This window comes from Bombyx mandarina, chromosome 19 (genome assembly GCF_030267445.1).
Source record: "Bombyx mandarina strain Sakado chromosome 19, ASM3026744v2".
NCBI lineage: Eukaryota > Metazoa > Arthropoda > Insecta > Lepidoptera > Bombycidae > Bombyx > Bombyx mandarina.
This window is the reverse complement of record NC_143225.1, coordinates 10,412,864-10,432,251: the sequence shown is the minus strand read 5'-3', so window position 1 is coordinate 10,432,251 and position 19,388 is coordinate 10,412,864. Positions and strand designations below refer to the sequence as shown.

The window sequence follows — 19,388 nt, the reverse complement described above, 5'->3', positions numbered from 1 at the left end:
AATTAAAACAGCAGAGGCGTAGAGACGGTCAATCAATAAAAAACTTTGAATAGGAATTGTCAATTTTTCCTTTCTTGAACTGCAGTTGTCATTACGTAGTATATTTTAAAAAAATCGTTTCACCTTTGTATCCGGAAATGTACTCAATATACCTATCCCCGTTTATTAGTATTTAAACCATTATTTATTCATTATTTCGTCTTGAAATTGCTAGGGAAATGAAAATAAAACAATCATTAGCAATAAATACGTTTATTTAATTTAAAAAAACTGGAGCACGCTGACAAAATTTTATTTCATTCTAAATATATTACTTAATCTTCTGCGAGGTGTTCCCTGTAATATAATACATAGATTATTAATGAACATTAAATATATAGCTACAGGGGGAGGGCAAAGATTCTGAAAACAAAACTACTAAGAACAGTATTTTTTCATAAAAATAATGAACGGTAAAATTACGGAAATCACTACGCATTAATCCATCTTTGCCATATCGAAATATCTTTTTTGAAACGCAACAAAAATCTATGTTATAATATATTATATTTAATTACTCTTATAAATAATTTAATATATTATAATATAATTACTCCTGTAAGCATCGTTTTCATGAACATTTACATTTTAGACTAAACAAATTAATTAGGGGATTCACCGAACCCCGTCAATGTTTTCTGTTACAATCGAAATTTTCGTTGAGAAACAAAGTTATATACAATTGAAAACTTACTTCGTTTGTGTCGTTTTTGTTTGAACGGAACATGAAACGGAACCTCGAAGGGGTGCCCGTCCGACGAGACGAGGGCTGGGGGTCGGCTTCCACGCGGAGCGACTCGCGGAGCTCAGAGTCCTGTACATTCAACCAAATAATTATAAAAAAAATAATTAAAAAAATGCTTGTCATCGCCCGGTGATCGCAATACGACCATAAAATAAATAATAGTTTCAAAAAAACTAAAACAAAACACGCTTTTATAAAAAATCTAACAAAAAATAAGAAATTAAATTTTAATAAATTTGAATTAAAATTAGTGTAAGAACAAATGATTTTATTGTAAAAAAGCGTGGGGTGCATGGTATAAGTAGTTATAAATATTTTATGCACAGATATGAGTAGAAGGGTTATTTGGATAATATATTCAAATTTATTAAAATTTCTTTTCTATTTTTTAGTTGGGTTTTCTATAAAATAATAATAATAAAGATCATTTATTGCCTTTCACATCATAAAATGAAATACAAAAAAAAAGAAAAGCAAAAAAAAAAGAGAAAAAGGCAAAAGGAGGTGGCTCAGCTATTGCTGTTCAAGGTTGATAAATTGAACAGCGCTGATTTTCAGTCACCCCCGTTTCCCTTTGGTTCTTTGCGGGAATGAAGACTCCGTACGTGTGTACATACTCAGAATATGGTATAAATTAGTAAAATTAGTAAATTATAAAAATTTAAGAAAAAAACAAAATAAAAATCAAATTAAATGGTGAACCCGAAAACAAAACCAAAAATTTAAGAAAAAAACTAAACAAAAATCAAATTAAATGGTGTACCCGAATACAAAACATAATAAGCAACCAGTAATAACAACCTGTGGGCAGACTAAATAAAAAAAAAAAAACTTTAATAAAAGGAAGTTTTCACAAGCTAGGATTAAATTAGTTACTATAAATACGATAAATTAAATTAGTTTTTGTGAGTCCAAAAGAAATGATTTTAAACGATTAATAAAAGCGTATTCTGTTAGTTTTTTTTAAAACTATTATTTATTTTTCATTTTTAGTTGAATTACAATTTTTTCAATATTTTTTTAAGTATTGAATTGTCATCGATCCTTAATAAGTATACCAAATTTCGAGTTAATCCGACGTTTTGAAGGGGTTCAAAATCATGTTCAAAGATTCCGTTACAAACATACATACATACGTCTGAAGCCACCTACATACTAAATATATTAAAATCTATTTCATTAATAACATTAAAGCTAGTTGACAAGATAAACTTAACAAACAGGAGAAAAAATTACTCAACTGTTTAGTCTGCCTGTTCATATATAGACTAGCTTTTACACGCGGTTTCGCTCGCGATAATCTATATATAACTAGTCAGGTCATAAGTATTGTCACACAGTAAAAACTTTTTCTTTTAGAATGCTAGCCACAAAAAAGTTTATTGAATTCGAATTGTTCATGAAAATAAAAATGAAGAATTTTTAGAAATTTTAGAATTTTACTCATTTTTAAATATGGAGTGGACGCTTAAAGAAGACCGTGTTGCAGTTATTGCGTTGCATCGTTGCGGTTACGCGCCAATTCAAGTTTTTAACATACTGAAAAATTTGAATATAACCAAAAGATTCCTTTATCGTACCATCAAACGATACAATGAAGACTCTAGTGTAGATGACAGGTCAAGAAGTGGTCGCCCTCGGTCTGTTAGGACTCCAGCAGTGATAAAAGCTGTGAAGGCGCGAATTCAAAGAAATCCCAAACGTAAGCAGAAACTGTTGGCCCTTCAGATGGGGTTAAGCAGAACCACGGTGAAAAGGGTGTTAAATGAAGACTTAGGGCTTCGGGCATATCGAAGAAAAACAGGACATCGTTTGAATGCTCGTCTAATGGACCTGAGACTGAAGAGATGCCGCGCTTTGTTGAAGCGGTACGCGGGAAAAAAATATCGGGAAATTCTTTTTTCGGATGAAAAATTTTTTACCGTAGAAGAGAGCTACAACAAACAAAATGATAAGGTGTACGCACACAGTAGTGAAGAAGCGAGCAACCGTATTCCGCGTGTCTAACGAGGTCATTTTCCATCCTCGCTCATGGTATGGTTGGGAGTTTCTTATTGGGGCTTAACAGAGGTACATTTTTGTGAGAAAGGTGTAAAAACGAATGCAGTTGTGTATCAAAATACAGTCCTGACGAACCTTGTGGAACCTGTTTCTCATACCATGTTCAATAACAGGCACTGGGTATTCCAACAAGATTCGGCGCCAGCTCATAGAGCGAAGAGCACACAAGACTGGCTGATGGCGCGTGAAATCGACTTCATCCGGCACGAAGACTGGCCCTCCTCCAGTCCAGATTTGAATCCGTTAGATTACAAGATATGGCAACACTTGGAGGAAAAGGCGTGCTCAAAGCCTCATCCCAATTTGGAGTCACTCAAGACATCCTTGATTAAGGCAGCCGCCGATATTGACATGGACCTCGTTCGTGCTGCGATAGACGACTGGCCGCGCAGATTGAAGGCCTGTATTCAAAATCACGGAGGTCATTTTGAATAAACTTTAGTGTCATAAGAATCTATGTTTTGTTAAGTTCATTTTGGTATATGAATGGTTACATAATGAATAAACTTGTTTCAATTATTTTACATTAAACATGTGACAGAATTTATGACCTGACTAGGTATATATTATATAAAAATGAATTGGTTCGTTAGTCTCGCCAAAACTCGAGAACGGCTCGACCGATTTGGCTAATTTTGGGTTTGAATTATTTGTGGAAGTCCAGAGAAGGTTTAAAAGGTAGATAAATATGAAAATGCTCGGAATTACGAATTGTTTTAAGTTTATTTTATACAAAAGTTTAGGTCTTTTATTTATCGATTGAGGCACTACGAAGTCTGCCGGATCAGTTATTATTTAATAAAAATTGAAAAAAATAATATTGAAATTCAACAAAAAATGAAAAATAAATAATAGTATTAAAAAACTAACTAAATACGCTTTTATAGAAAATCCAACTAAAAAATAGTCTATAATATATAAAAATATATAAAAAAATAACTAAAAAATAAATCAACTACCCTTAATGTTATTAATGAAATAGATTTTAATACATTTAGTATGTAGGTGTCAATTTTAATACGCTTTTATTAGCTTCAGACGTATGTATGTATGTTTGTAACGGAATCTTTGAACATGATTTTGACCCACTTCAAAACGTCGGATTAACTCGAAATTTGGTATACTAACATTGACACCTACGTACTAAATCTATTAAAATCTACAACATTAAAGCTAGTTGACAAAAAAAACTTTACAAACAGGAGAAAAAGTTACTCAACTGTTTAGTCTGCCTATTTATATATACACTAGCTTTTACACGAGGTTTCGCTGACGATAATTCTGAATAAATATGACACGGGAATATTACTTTTTCGCGGGCCACGTCTAGTGTTAAATGTTTCATATTGTATCGAACATTCGTTGTTAACTTGAACACTCACGGTAGCGGAAAGTCTCCCAGCTTGTTTGCTCGGTGTGGGAGGTCCGGGTTTCTTGTAAGCTGTTATACCGACTTCTTTCCTTTGCTGTTTTCCGCAGGTCGTGTTGGCTCCAACGCACTGCAATTATGGATATTGTTTACACATGTACGTAAACAAATAAATTTTGTTATCAACATTTCATGAAAATAATAAATTGAATCTTCTATTTTGTTAACATCAAAATAACATTTATTTAAAATAAAATATAAGAATATCACTTAATAATAAAGAACCGTTGAATTTATTGAAGAATAATAGAATAATTTGTGGTAGTCGATTTTTAGGCTTTAATCGACATCTTAATCTCTAATAGTCGTTAAAGAGAAGACATGAATAGTATTATCATTTAGTATTAAATAAGTAATTTGACGTAGATATTATTATTGCATGACTTGCAAGTCCTTCGCTGTGGAAGTCAATCGTGAACTTGTGTACATTTACATTTCATTAGAAAAATTACCTGACAGCGAGATTCGAACACCGTCACCGTCGCATCGCTCGATACGAATGCACCGGCCGTCTTATCCTTTAGGCCACGACAACTTTTAATTTCCAAAAGTTTCAAGGATTACCTTTATATCTTCCTCGTCCAAGGCTGGAGCGAATTGTGTTTCAGCGGGATACGAACTCTTCAGATGAGGAGGACAGAGGGAATTTCTCCAGCGGAGCTCGGACAGGCGGACGCCGGGCGGCGGCGGCGGCTCGCGGCGCGGCGTCGCCGACAACTCGTTGATCCAGCGGTTGTCAAACACTTCGCCTTCGTCGGACATGTGGAGGCCGCGACCTTCTAATATTAAAATATAATAATATACTTTAGGTAAGTAGATTAGGGGGAATCGGGGACGCTTTCCAAGTCCAACACAAATTTTTAGAGGATTTTCTTAGGGTAATACCAATAAAATTGAGATTAAAACAAAGTAAATTCATCTTGGTTTTTGAATCTTTCTTTGGGAATTATATCCTAATGTGACATTTAATTTAATCTTATTAATGAAATTACACATTCAAATTTAACAAATATATTAGAAGGTACGTACATACCTTTCTTTGAATTAGCATTGTTATTGACAGGTAACGAACGGAGCGAGTGTGCGTCGGAAGCACGAGACGGCTCCTCTCGAGGTGGGGCAAGACCAGACTGTAAATAATGTTATTAAATAATACAATATTTTACAGGCCATATTTTACGGGCCATAAGCCATAAGTCTCAAGGTAGATTGTGGTGTTCACGTTCTAATGTCTATGGGTTCAGATAAACACTTTAAGGCAGCCTTCCCAAAGTGGGCGATAACGCCCCCTTGTGGTTTTTAAGTAAGTGAAAAAATGGGGGCGTTAAAAAATTATTTATTCTCAAAGTGGGCAGTAGGCAAAATAAGCTTGGGAACTGCTGCTTTAAGGTATTAAGGAAAATATCAATTCCTTCCGCTGTGATTTATGGGTTAATTGAAATCAACAAGTTAATCTCGTGAATTAAATTTAATAAATTTGTTTATGTGAGATAGTTGTACAGGTAAGCGTTGATGGTATAAGACCACGCGAGAGACCACCAATGCGGAGGACCGACCAAATTAAAACTGCAGTGGGAGGTCCCCTAAATGAGTGCAGTAGAATGGCCTCGAGCAGGGAGAGATGGCGCGACATCGTAAAACGCATCAAGTCTGCCCCTTCCAACACTACATGACGATCACGACCACTCTGTCAAGAGTGACACGATTGAGAAGAAGAATATGATTAGTGTATAACGATTGCATGAAAATTGAGTACATACTGAATGAACATGTTGTAGGGACATGAGGGAGCCGGACTTCTGCTTGCGTCTCAACCACTCCGCCTCGTCCCTCTGCACGAGGAACTTCTCCCCGACGCTCCAAAGCTCGGTGGTCAACCCCCTGATGTGCTCCTCGTAAGCTCTACTCGACTCAGCTAATTTATCTCGAGCTTTTTCTAGTTCTTGTTCGAGGACAGAAATGTCTTCTCGTTGTTTCTCCTTAAAAATGGCTATTTGCTCTTGGTACAGTTGTTTCTGAAAATTCGTGAATTTAGTTCGTACCGTAAGACTTGGCTGCTCGTACTGACTGACCAAACGATCATGCAAAAAAATTCATTGACGTGCACTCATGAAAAAGCATGCATCAAACAAATGAAATTACCTTGCGTCAGAACGTAGCTTCAACAAGCAAAGGAACTAAACTACAACGTTTTAATGAACACTCGAAACAAACAAAAAATAAAACCAAAGTATCCATTAAAACATAATTTATTTAATAAATAATCGACATAACGAGCCACACAGGTAAACGAACAGGTCAGTGATCCATATGCAGATAAAACCACCACACGATTTGATAGAGCAATATTAACAAGAGGGGTAGGATACTGACCATTTTGGCTTTCATGCAGTTGAGTTTGTCCTCGTACTCGGCGCGCACCTCCGACAGCGCGCTCGACTCCGGCGCCGCGCCCCGCCCCGCCCCGCCCCGTCCCGACGCGCCCCGCCCCGCCACGTCACGCCCCGCCGCGACCTCTGCTAGAAGCTTCTGGAACGTGTTCTCCAACTCCTCAAGTTGTACTTCGAGACCGGCGTTCTGAAACGTTGTCGACGCGAAGGAGGCGCGCTCGTTGTCGCTCGCAAACGCCTGTTTAATTTTCTCAGGCGACACGGCTCGCGAGACGGACTTCTCGACCCACCTCTGCATGGTCAAAGCGCACTCGGCCAGGTCTTGCATTACGGCCGCGTATCCTCTTTCTAATTTACACATGTCCGAATCATTGACGTGCCCGTCTAAGCTCAATATTTCTCGTCTGACCGTCCTCTGAATCGAAACGACTCGAGTCAACTTCTGCGCGTACAAGTCCTTCACGGAATTGAATGTTTGGAATGTGACCGACATTTCCGTCAAGAACTTCTTCAAGTTGATGATTTCTGACTCGTTGATTCTGTTCACTTCGCTCAGTCTGTCTCGTTCCTTCTGGAGCGCGATCTGTTTCTCAGAGCATCGTCGTAGATGCCTCTCTGTGGTCTCCAAAAAGTTTTCCAAATCTTCCATGGTGATGGTGCCAGCGTTCAAGTTGCGCCGTAGTTCGTTGTCGCAAGTATTTGAGTTTCCGAAATTCGTGAGTTCCTTCAAGACTGTATTAGATTTGATTTCGGCTATGCGCCTCAGTATAATCGCCTGGTACTTCGCGGACACTTTAATGATCTGACTGGCCCTGTTTTCCATAACGGTCATTTTGTTAACTTGCTTCTTGAGTTCGGCGATTTCTTCGTTTTTCTGATACACTATTTTCTTCAACTGATGCGACAGTTGCTGACAGCTCTCCTTGCTGAGTTCGAGTTCTTTGGTGACGTCCATAAGTCTTGTTTCGGACTCGGCCATCAATGACTTCATGTAACTTACATCACTTTGTAATGTTGTTATTGTACGGTTCTTATCGCGTAATATTTTTTCCAAATCATTAATAGTATTTAGACTCTTCAGTGATGACTGAGTAATTTCGGAGTAGTTATCTACCTGATCTCTGTGAACGTCTTGAATTACTTCTGGACTCGTCTCTTGGTTTGCTGCAGTATCTATAAACAATGAGTTATTATGTTTTAGCAACTTACTCAATGTGCATATTGTATACTGCCAAAAAAAAGTTTTAGTTAACGGTTGTAGCAAGCATTACTTACAATTACTTAAATAAATTACAAATTCCCAGTACATAACAGTGTCTTAAAATTGTTTATGAGCGAGAAGGCAATACAGCAAATAGGTAATGGTTTAAAAAAAATTTAATACTCACAAGTATTCCTTTCTTCGATAGCTTTGATTAATTTTACATTTTCGTTATTAAGACAATCTACAACAGCTGCCTTTTCTAATATGATAGCGTCTTTAGCTGCAAGCTCATGCATGAGTCCACTTAATTTTTCTTCAATTGCATCTATATAATCAGTTTTCTCTTTGAGTATCAATTCTGCATGTTTATTAAGTTCATTTTGTTCCATCAAATCTCTCTTCAAGTCTTCAAACTCTTGTAATTGCATTAGTAATATTTCATGTTGATTCGACAGTTCCTTGTTATGTTTTACTAAACAATCTACATCTAAAAATATGCATTAATCTTTAAGTCCCAAATTACCCATTAATGAGTACTCATAATTGAATTATATGTACTTACCGTTTTTATGTCTCTCAAGTTCTTCTGTCACGGATCTGTTACACGCCTCAAGTTTTTCATATTCAATTTTCTTCAAACCCAGTTCGTTATTGACTGCATTCAGTTCCGCTGTTATAGTCTCTAACTGTGCCTGTACTTCACTCAAATTCTTTTCAATATCAACCTTTTCGTTTTTGACGTCAGTCAATTCCTTCATGAGCATTTGGATTATATTGTCATTTTCCTTTAAGTTTGTTTGTAATAACAAAGTATCCTGTTCGAAAGTTTCTTTAATGCCTTTGTTTTCTAATTTTAAAGTTTCAATGTTTTTCAAATATTCAGAGAGTGTATTATTAAAACCAGTCTTCTGATCCTCCATTATGGATTCGGTCACAGTTATCATGTTTCTCAGAACTTGACGTTCAGATTCGAAATCGTTAATTTGTTTCTCTTGATTCTGCATTGCTAGTTTTAGATCGTCTTCTAGAGATTTTATACCTGTAAGAATGAAAAAAAATTTTGATCATTTATGGAAAGTCCGTTTCACTTTCAACATCTCGCTTTTACATATTTTTCCTGAAAGCTTCTGTCCAAATGAATCCTTTCCTAATTTTTAATAGTTCACTAAAAAATTAATCTTTAGAATTATTTTTTTATTATCCTTTAATAGAAGAAAGTTATAGTACATTAATTCAATGGGCTACAAATTGTGCCGCGATTTTACGTCAAATCTTGAAATTTGAATTCCTTCACAGGAAAACTGTCAGAACATACTGAGATCTTAGAACTTATATCTCAAGGTGGGTGGCGCATTTACGTTGTAGATGTCTATGGGCTCCAGTAAGCACTTAACACCAGGTGGGCTGTGAACTCGTCCAACCAACTAAACAATATAAAAGAACATATCAAGCGGCAAAAACCATACTACATATACCATAGCCATATAATATACATTACCTTCATTGCTTTTTTCAACTGCATGCTGCAACTCATCTTTCTCCTTCCGTAACATATCCAATTCCAATACTTTGTCTTTCAAATAATTAGTCAGTTTAGTCACCATAACATTCAAGTTATCTATCTGACATTCATAACTCTTTTTGAGCTTGTCGGTTAGATTCTCATTATCTGTTAATTTCTCCTTCAATGAATGCACTTTTAATTCCAATTGTTGTTTGACATCATCCAAGTCACTGTGAAGCGTTTGATTTTCTTGTAGCAAAGTTTGTACGTCCTTAGATTTAGAACTCATGGATGTTGTGTATCTTTCGGTTTTTTTAGAAAATTCTGAAAAATATTTAAAACATATTTTTTTAATCTTAATAATATTTTTCTTAAAATATAATAAACAAAGATGATGCATTTGTGACCACACTAGTTTAATAAATTCTACAATAACTTTATTAAAAATTTCAAAGAGTAATACTATTTTATACAACATTAAATAATTACTGACCAGTCTTATATTCAGTTATAGTTTGTTGTAAAGTTTTTACTTCAGTTTCTAATTTAAATATTTTAATTTCCTTCTGGTTACACATTTCTTGGATCTCGCTTAATGTGTTTTTTTCATTTTCTAGTGCTTTTTCTATCTTACTCTTTAGTACCACTTCATTAATAAGATATTCAACTATTTTTGCTAGCACATTACATTTCTCATTGTCCATTAAATTTTCAAACTCAGTGAATCCTTGAATTTTTTGTAGGATTTCACTGTTTGGACTGTTTTCTTTTAATTCTTCAAAAATATACCCAATATTCTTATTCAAAGCTTTAGATATGTTTTTGCTTATTTCCTGTTGATCTGAAAAAGAAAAGTTTTACATTTTAGAGCTTCACTGCAACAAAATAAATACAAAATACAGTCTCTGTATACCACCCTGTCATCAGTTGCATTTTAATTTTTAATATTTCAGTGTTCTAATTACTAGTTTTACTTTATACTTTGGTGAGTTTATTTGACCCCAAGTCCCAGCGCGTAATAGTGTTTATTAGATCAATAATAATATACATAATACTAAAAGGAATTAATTAAACATTTTAATAGTAATTCATACTCACTGTCATTTTTTGTTTTCATCTGTTCCATCATTTTTGTTAAACTGTTAAGTTCTTCAGTCTTCGCTTTTAATTCAAGACTATGAATTTCATTGATTTCTAAAATATTTTTTTCTAAGTTTCTCTTTTCATTTTCAATTTGATCCAAAACATGTTTTTCGTTTGTCAGCGATTCAAATACTCGTTCTTTTTCTGATATCAAGAACTGGTTTTCTTTGCCTAGCATTTCGTTTGCTAGTGTAATCTCCGCTGTTTCTGTTTTGAGATGATTAATTTGTGAAACTAAGTTTTCTTTTTCAGAAAGTAATTCATGATAGTTTGATTCCATTTCTTCTAATTTATTTTTGAGTTCTTTTTCATTAGATTTTAGCAGCTCTACTTTAGAAAGAAGCTTATTGTTCTCATTTTCCAATGCATTATATTTCGATTTCATTTCTTCTAATTGTTTATTTGCTACATTTAATTTGTCAATTAATGCTTTTTCCCTAGATTTCAAGTTTTCCAGTTCAGAAAGTAGCATGGAATTCTCAGATCCCACTTTAACTAATTCTGAATCTACCTGTTCAAGTGCTTTCTTAGTTACATTGAATTTATTTTTTGTTTCTTCTTCTAACAATTTCAAGTGCTCATTTTCAGAATGTAACTGATTTCTTTCTGAAAGAATTTCATTATGTTTACAATTCAAAGTTATTAATTCTTCTCGAGCGGTATCTACGTTGTCTTGTAATTCTACATTGTTTTGACTCAATTCAGTAACTTCAGACATTAACTTCTTGTTCTCGGTTTTTACGAAACTGTATTTTGATTTAACACATTCAAATTCTTCTATAGCCGAAGCTAATTCTGCACTTACTTCTGTATTACACTTCTTTTCAATAATTATTTCGTGTTCCAGGGCAGATTTCCTTTGAACCAAACATTCAATTTCTTTAACAAGCCCAGTTATTTTCGTCTCACACTGTACAAGCTTTTGCTGTACTGCCATTCTATCTGCAACCACATCTTCTTTTTCTTTTTCAATAAGTTCTCTAACTAGCCGTTCCTCTATGAGTTGCTGACCTAGGCATGCTTTTTCTTCTAGAAGACTGATTTTAATGGATACTTCATTGTGTAGCTGCTCTTCAAGAGCATGTTTTTCTAAAAGTAAATTATTCTTTTCTTCTTCCACTATTCTACGAACTGATCTTTCTTCACAAACTTCTTGCGCAAGTATAGCTTTGTCATTAAGCAAATCTTTATATTCATCAGATATATTACATTTCTCTTCTGAAAGAATTTTCTTTTCGTTTTCCAAAGCATCCTTTATCGCCTTTTCTTCAGTTAATTGAGATTCCAACATATTCCGGTGTTCATCTATTTCTAAACATTTGTGTTGTTCTAACTGAAGTGCTTCTCTTAGGGTAGAAATTTCATCTTCAAACTTAAGTGTTTTTATTTGTTGTTCATCAACTAGTTCATCAAAAACGTTTCTTAGTTTAGTATTCCTGTCTTCGCAATCATTAAGTGTTTGTTCGAGTTCAGTAATAATCGTTTTTAATTCAGTTATTTCAATTTGTTTACATTGCAGAGAGTTCGTCAGTTCAAGCTTTTCTGTTTGCCATTGTATTTCATTTTGTCCTAGTTGAGTTTTTATGGAATTAATTTCAATTTCTTTGGTCTTCAATTGATGTTCTAAGTTAACAATGAATTCAACTTTTTCTTTCAGTTTTGATTCATATTTATTATTATAATCTTGTGAAGAACGCTGTAAGCTTTCTTTTTCCTTTTTCAACAATTCAATCATTAAGTTTTTACTTTCTAGTGTGTGTTCTAATTCTTCATTTAATTTTGTAATATCTAATAAGTTTTGTTTTAAGTTTGCTATTAGTGTTTCTTTTTGAGACACAACAACTTGCGCCTCGTGATTACCGTTAAGTATTTTATCATTTAAACTTTCAATGTCTGAAAAGCAATTTCATGTATAAAAAAAATGTTATTTGTTGGTTCACATTTTATGACTATAACTATATAATAATTAAGTTACAGTAGGTCGTGTATTATAATAATATATTTCATACATTCAATAATGATCAAAGTACCGTTTGACCCAATGTCACTAGTACGTTACTATTTTTAAGGGTTTCCCATATATAAATGCTTTCGCCTTCAACTTACAGCATAAAGTGGAAGTTCCAGTTACATTCATTGGGATAAAGGATGTGCTACCCTTTCAATAAAAATGTATAATACCCAGTAGAAAGATGTTGCCAAAAAGTATTTAAGACAAAAACAAACATATAATCTGTTATATTCGGAATAATAAAAATATTGCATATGATGCTGTAATTATTTCCGGTTTGAAGGGTGGGACAACCATTGTACAATAGCTCAGACAATGTCCATGGTCATATAGAATCTAGTAGCTATAGAACCAAGTGAGCTATGTTGTTTCAACTCAATAGAAAAAATATGTATACATATCTACAAGTTCCCAACAATAATAAGATTGGAAACCGCGCAAGTATACTATGCAATAGGTTCTGAGTCGACGATGTTCTCTTTACATTAGATATGCATACAATATCGTTGACACATATATACAGGTGAGCTAGATAGAACAGTAAATATCCAATATCAAATGTAAACACCACTGAATATCTTATTACATTTTAAAGTGCTTACCAGCATGTGTTTTCTCAAGATTTATTGCAGCAGACTTTAATTCAGATCTCAACTTAGTTATTTCATCAATTTTAGCTTTTAATTCATCATTAACATTTCCCAATAAAACACATTGATTTTTACAGGTCTCTTCAATATCCATCTTATGTGAAAGTTCATCACTTAACTTTTCATTTACTGCTTTCTTTTCATTTTCAATGTGTAATATTTTTTCTGCTAAGTGTTCTATTTGCTTGTTAAGGAGTTCATTATCCCTTTCAAGTCCTTGTACAACAAAATCTTTATTTTGGCCAAACTGTTCATGTTCCAATATCATATCTAGTTTAATTTTCTCAGATTCATCAATTTGAGCAGTCATAGCAGATATCTTTAAATTAAAATTACTTTCAAGATCTCTATATGTCTGCTTTTCTGCTTGTAAACTTTGTTCTAAGTTTTCTATTACTAAAACATTAATTGATACGAGGTTAGGATAAAAAATTATAAAATGTATGAAAGTTTTTTTAAACGACAAGTAATTTTTTTTTATTGTAAAATAGTTAAAAATAAATACCTGTTTTATTTTCTGATATAAAATGAGCTAATTCATCATTTTTAATTTGAAGTTCCGAATTCTTAAGTGTCTCGTCCGATATTTCTTTTTCTAAGTTAACTTTTACTATATTCAGCTTATTTAGATTACTCAGGGCCATTTCTTTTTCAGTGGCTTCTATATCTAAAGCATTTGTAATTTTCTTTAAAGCTTCATCTCTTTCCAGCAGCTGATTTTTAAAAGTTGTCTGTATATTCTCAATTTGAAGTTCTAATGACTTAATACAACTTTCCTTTTTAGAATTGTCCTCAGTTTGTTTTTTTAAATCTTCAAAAAGTTTTTCATTTTCTACTTTCGCTTCATTTATTTTAGCATTAAAAACAGCATTTTGTTTATTAAGTTCTTCAACAATAAGATCTTTGTCATCAATTACTTTTTGTAATTCTATTAAGTCATTGTTCATTTTCTTAACAGTGTCTGATAATTCAATTCTACTTTTTTGCAGTTGTGCCAATTCATTTTGTAAGCCTACTTTGTAATTAATCTCACTTTCCAGCTGATTTTTTAAGGTGTTTATGGTTGCATTTCTTTCATCCAAATCGAAAATAAGTTTATCTTTCTCTTCAGTTAAAACCAATTTGAGGTTTTCAATGTCTTTATAGATCTCCTCTAGTCTTGTATCACGTTTATTTACTTCAATCAATAGTTTAGCTTTAGTTTGTTCCAAAAGATTATTGTCCTCTATGATTGTCGACAATGAAGTTTTATTATTATTCAGTTCTTTATATAACTCCTCGATAAGATTTGTTTTTTGATCTAAAATCATTTTCAAGTTTACAATTTCATTGGATTTGGCAATTATATCTCTGCTTAAATCATTGACTTGTTCATTGAGTTGTTTTTTGTCTGTATCAAATTTATTAATTAATTCTTCTCTTTTTTCATTTTCTTTTCTCAAATCTAGGTATAAACCTTCTATAGTTTCACTTTGTGAACATACATTATTTTGTAACTCAACTAGCTCATTATTCCTATTCAACATTTTTTCATTAAGTTTCATAATATGGCTTTCGTAACTTTCTTTCATATTAGCTTTTAACTGCCTCTCTGTTTCAAGCTCTTTCTTTAAGCTTTGTATCACATTTTCAAGTTTAGCACTTTCGTCATCTAAGCTTTGTAGTAAGGACAGTTTTTCTTCTTGCAATGTCTGAATCTCAAGCATTTTCCTTTCAATAATATTCCTGGAATTCTCACCATTATCTTTGAGACGCTGTTCCAATTCATTGATCTCATTGTTTAATTTAGTAATTTCATTGTCATAGTACATTTTGAGATGGTCTTTCTGCTCAATTTCCTCATTGATACGATGTTTTAGATTAAATATTTCGGATTCTTTCTCAGACAATTCTAATCCATAAGAATATTTGTCTTGTTGAGATTTTTTATTGATGTCATTTAGTTGGTCCTGCATAGTTGAATAATATTAATACTATCTGCTTCTTATGAGCTGTTTACTAGCAATTTATATGTTCAGCATTAATTTATAATTTCAATTATATTTATAGTCTCACCTGTAAATCCTGTATCTGTTGTTTTAATTCGACAATCTTTGCTCTTTCTTCTCCTAACTGGACTTCAACTACATTCGCGCATACTTCACTGGATATAGCTACAATGAATTTGTGATTATTTTTACTGATTGGAAAAAAACTAAGTAGTGCTTTAAAACTTACAAGAATTATGTTGTAAAATCTGCATACTAGCATCAGGGTCATCACATTCCAATAAACTTGAGTCAAAATGATTCAATCTATTATGTTGACGGAATTCAGTAACCAGTTCTTTTAATGTAGCTACATGCTGTTTCTCAATTTCAAGTTGTTCAGATAACTGGCTCACTCGAGTAGACTCTTGTTGACTGAGACCAAACCATTTATCACGATCCTTTTTGAGTTCTTCAATCTACAATTATGTTGTTGTACATTAATTGAAACATCCTGAAATTAGTACTTTACTTCTACAGATGAATAGCTAATTTAATTTTATTAAAATAAGATTTTTTTTAATATTCAAATGGGATTCATGAACTTTTAGTAATTTATGTTTTTCTTAGAAAACTATTTGATCCAAACAGATCAAGATATTGTCTACATAGGGTATCTGGATAATAAAACAGTTTCTATACACATTTTTTTGTAAATTGCATTCAACCATTTCATTCTCGTAGAAACTTTTTTTGTATATAGTACATTTATGAGTGAACAAGCTTAATACCTAATAGAGCGTGTAGACATCACAATATGAATGTCACTAACCAAGTTGAGACACATAGTCAGTTTCAAATACATTAAATTACAGCTGTCTCTGACAAAGGTATTGTACCGGTAGCATCATAGAACCCCAAGACATTTATTTGACAGATGTCTGAATCTCACTAATAACATTTTCAAAATAAGCTTGCATATATACAAGTTCTGAAAATTTGGACCGTTGATCTACCGAGCAACTTCACCTGCCTAGTCAGAAGACCTTCACTTTGTTTTTTACCTTCAAACCAATGTGAATTTATAAATAAGCATTACCACAAGTGATATGCTGGTGTAATAGTCAAAGAATAGCAGCCTCAGCATACAGCAGCCCAATCTTCAGTAAATTATTTAGTCCCTTTTACAATAACAGGTCGTGCTATTCTAGGGTGACACTACACAGCCAAATTTCACTGAGAAGCCTATTGGTACACATTCAACACCAAAAAGCACAATCGTTAATAAGTAAGTGCATTTTATATTCAGACTGACAGTCATAATATCTGTACTCAAGTTTCAATACTATTTCACAAATAACAAATACCTTGGCTCTAAATGAATCTCTTTCATAGACAACATCATCTAACTCTCCTTTGATCTGGACTAGTCTCTCTTCCATCTCCTGTAGGTCTTTAGCAAGTTTAGTGGAAAGATCAGCTTTAGTTTCTGAGCTTTTAGCATTTTCCTCTTGTCCACAACACAGTGATATCTGAGCTTTCAAATCCATGATTTCAAGTTTATATTGTTCCTTGTCTTTAGCTAACATGTAAAAAGTAAACAAGGAGGTAAGTAGTAGACGTCAATTAAGTCCATTATTTTGAAAAGGGATAAGGGTAAGATTTGAATTTTTATGATTTAAAGAAATAATTTTGCTCTATATACATTTTTTTTTTAATGATTGTTCATAAAATATATTCAGATTCATCATAAAAATGTTTTTGAAAAAGAGAAGGTGACAAATAATGCATTACATAGTAAAAGTCTTAGTAAAATTATTTCTTAGCACTTGTAACAATTCTTTTTAAATCACCTACCCAACTTTTCTAATTTAGAATTAGTCCTGGCCAATTCATCTTGCAAGTAATTACGGTCGAACCTCTCAGCATCAAGTGCTACCTGCAGACGGCGTACTTCACTGTGCAATGACCTCAGAGCTGGAGGAGTCTCAGTCATAATGGAATGAGGTACACCAGTGGATGGTATTATTTGTTGACCACATGCATCTGTAAAATAGATTAATATTTACTGTCAAAGTACAATCAAGCAGTGAGGTAGTACTGTCATTTTAATTGTGCATTCAGTGTAAGGAACGTTCACCAAAAGAAGGATGTATTAGGATTACAAGCTTGAATATCTTGAAAAAACAAACTTTTTTCCATTCAATTTTTTCAGGTCAATTCAAGTTCCTATAATTTTCTTTCACAACCATTTCACTTCTAAAGTTACTCCCAAATTTACCATTCGAAATTAGCATTTGTTCCTAGAATGCATTTCTTTGCTTTTTTTCTCATTCCTTTCTTACCTGTAATTGCTGCCTGTAAGTCCTGGTACAAAACAGGAGAAGACTCCATTAGGTTTTTACTAAATTTCAGTATCACCTCTTGGTCGTCAGCACTCAATTTATTACACATAACATTTTTTATATCAATTTGTTTTGAATTCACACAAACAAAGAACAATAACAATGACGCGGCTAAGTAAAAATCGCTCTCGCTAGCCGGCTCAACAGTTCCATTTTCAAATTTGAAATGTGGATATTTTTCAAGTATAAACTGCTCAACGGTGTGAGCTTCTAGTAGAGAAGATTTAGATTCGTCCAAACTAAAATTTTCACGCAGATGAGCGATTATATTGATAAGAGACTCTAAATTAATAGAGGTTTCGTATTTATTGGCATTGTTGAAATAACAGTTTATCTGTAATAAGATAATAGAGCTTTGATCAATGGGATGAAAACCGAACACAGTAACTATCACAGACTTTTTTGTCGAACATCTGTCGTTTTACACATCTGCTGCTCACCCAATGAATAAGAATAGATTTCCACTTCGGTATCATAGTTATAATTAACTTTAAACTGAAATTAAGACTCTTATTATGTTAATTGATATAAAACAGATAAACACATAAGCAGGTAGGTACTTTACAAATACAAACAGTTTTTAAACTGTCGTTTTATTAAATTAGGAGGCAGTCCTCGCCGTTGCGATTCGAATTTGTTTCATTTTAACATCAAACGCTATTGGTGTTTGTAACACATTTGTTTAGTTCATTGGATAGGCTAAGAAATCGCATCCATACAGCCATTTGGTAACAAAAGCCAAAACCACAAACCAAAATCATGTCTGCTGTTTAAAACGTGAAATAGTACTGAATGACTTGACATGACACCTACTAGTGGTAGGACGACGTTTTGCGAGTCCGCACGGGTAGGTACCACCACCCTGCCTATTTCTGCCGTGAAGCAGTATTGCGTTTCGGTTTGAAGGGGGGGTACCCGTTGTAACTAAAACCTTAAAACTTATATCTCAAGGTTGGTGCCACATTTATGTTGTAGATGTCTATGGGCTCTAGTAACCACTTAACACCAGGTGGGCTGTGAGCTCGTCCACCCATCTAAGGATTATAAAATAAAATAAAATGGGTAATTACCATTATGGGTAATCCTTAGATAAAAATCTTATTACTCGACGCTGGCTAATGTGCAAACTGTGGCGGAGCCAAAAAATAGAGATGAAGAAGAATTTTAAGCAAGTGTACCTATTTTTTTTTCTACCTACCTACTCGTACGGTACTGCATCTACATATATTATGTAACGTAAGTACCTTGTATGGTTCTTAAAGAACGTGGATCTCCATGATGACCTGGAGCTTGACTCAGTCAGTAAGTATCTACAATCGGCATCATTTCACCACTTTGAAAAGGCGGCACGACATGAGAACCCTCTCGTCGTGGCCGCTGGAAATTACATACCCGATCCTGTAGACCGAATGGTAATTAATCGACGTCGCCGCGTCGCCCAAAATACGTCATTACGGATCCTCCCGATCCATTAACGGTGCTTTTGGGTACCACAAGCACCTGTCACCGTCCTTGTCGAACCCGTCGCTTACGACGAAGGACTCGACGAGCGAATTAACCCACAGACACAACCCACTGAGTTTCTCGCCGGATCTTCTCAGTGGGTCGTGTTTCCGATCCGGTGGTAGATTCTGCGAAGCACTACTCCTGCTAGGGTCAATGTTAGCGACACTTCCGGTTTGAGCCCCGTGAACTCACCTACATGTTAGGGTGAAGCTGAAATTGCCTCTCAAGGATATCAGCATAGGTAGGAAAAAAAGAGTTACCTGGGTTTGGTAGGTATTATCAAATAAGTGTACATATTATCTATGGTATTATTTTATGAATCTATGATTATTTT

At 33.9% G+C, this 19,388-nt stretch overlaps 1 protein-coding gene across 2 annotated transcripts; it reads right to left on the bottom strand.

Moving 5' to 3' along the window:
• Nucleotides 1-236: 236 nt before the first annotated feature.
• Nucleotides 237-18,204, bottom strand: LOC114252616 (uncharacterized). 2 transcript variants are annotated; one of them, XM_089735380.1, is made up of 21 exons: nt 18,124-18,204; nt 17,989-18,043; nt 17,489-17,882; nt 17,001-17,189; nt 16,511-16,725; nt 15,394-15,622; nt 15,232-15,329; nt 13,682-15,125; nt 13,129-13,572; nt 10,471-12,408; nt 9,866-10,213; nt 9,367-9,696; nt 8,431-8,907; nt 8,053-8,355; nt 6,648-7,837; nt 6,035-6,289; nt 5,308-5,404; nt 4,839-5,053; nt 4,228-4,344; nt 734-853; nt 237-336 (listed from the first exon to the last, which is right to left on the bottom strand). In XM_089735380.1, exons 2-21 carry the CDS (start codon nt 18,022-18,024, stop codon nt 292-294), a joined length of 8,484 nt encoding a protein of 2,827 aa, XP_089591506.1. In that variant the 5' UTR covers nt 18,025-18,043; nt 18,124-18,204; the 3' UTR covers nt 237-291. The 2 variants fall into 2 exon arrangements, with proteins under 2 accessions (XP_089591506.1, XP_089591507.1); XM_089735381.1 differs by having other exon boundaries at nt 4,839-5,050; nt 17,989-18,202.
• Nucleotides 18,205-19,388: the final 1,184 nt, after the last annotated feature.

Coding starts and splice junctions, on each gene's coding strand:
- LOC114252616 (XM_089735380.1), bottom strand. CDS start 18,024: ATGATACCGAAGTGGAAATCTATTCTTATTCATTGG. Junction 17,190..17,488: donor CTTACAGGCAGCAATTACAG/GTAAGAAAGGAA, acceptor TCTATTTTACAG/ATGCATGTGGTCAACAAATA. Junction 854..4,227: donor CTGGGAGACTTTCCGCTACC/GTGAGTGTTCAA, acceptor TTGAATGTACAG/GACTCTGAGCTCCGCGAGTC.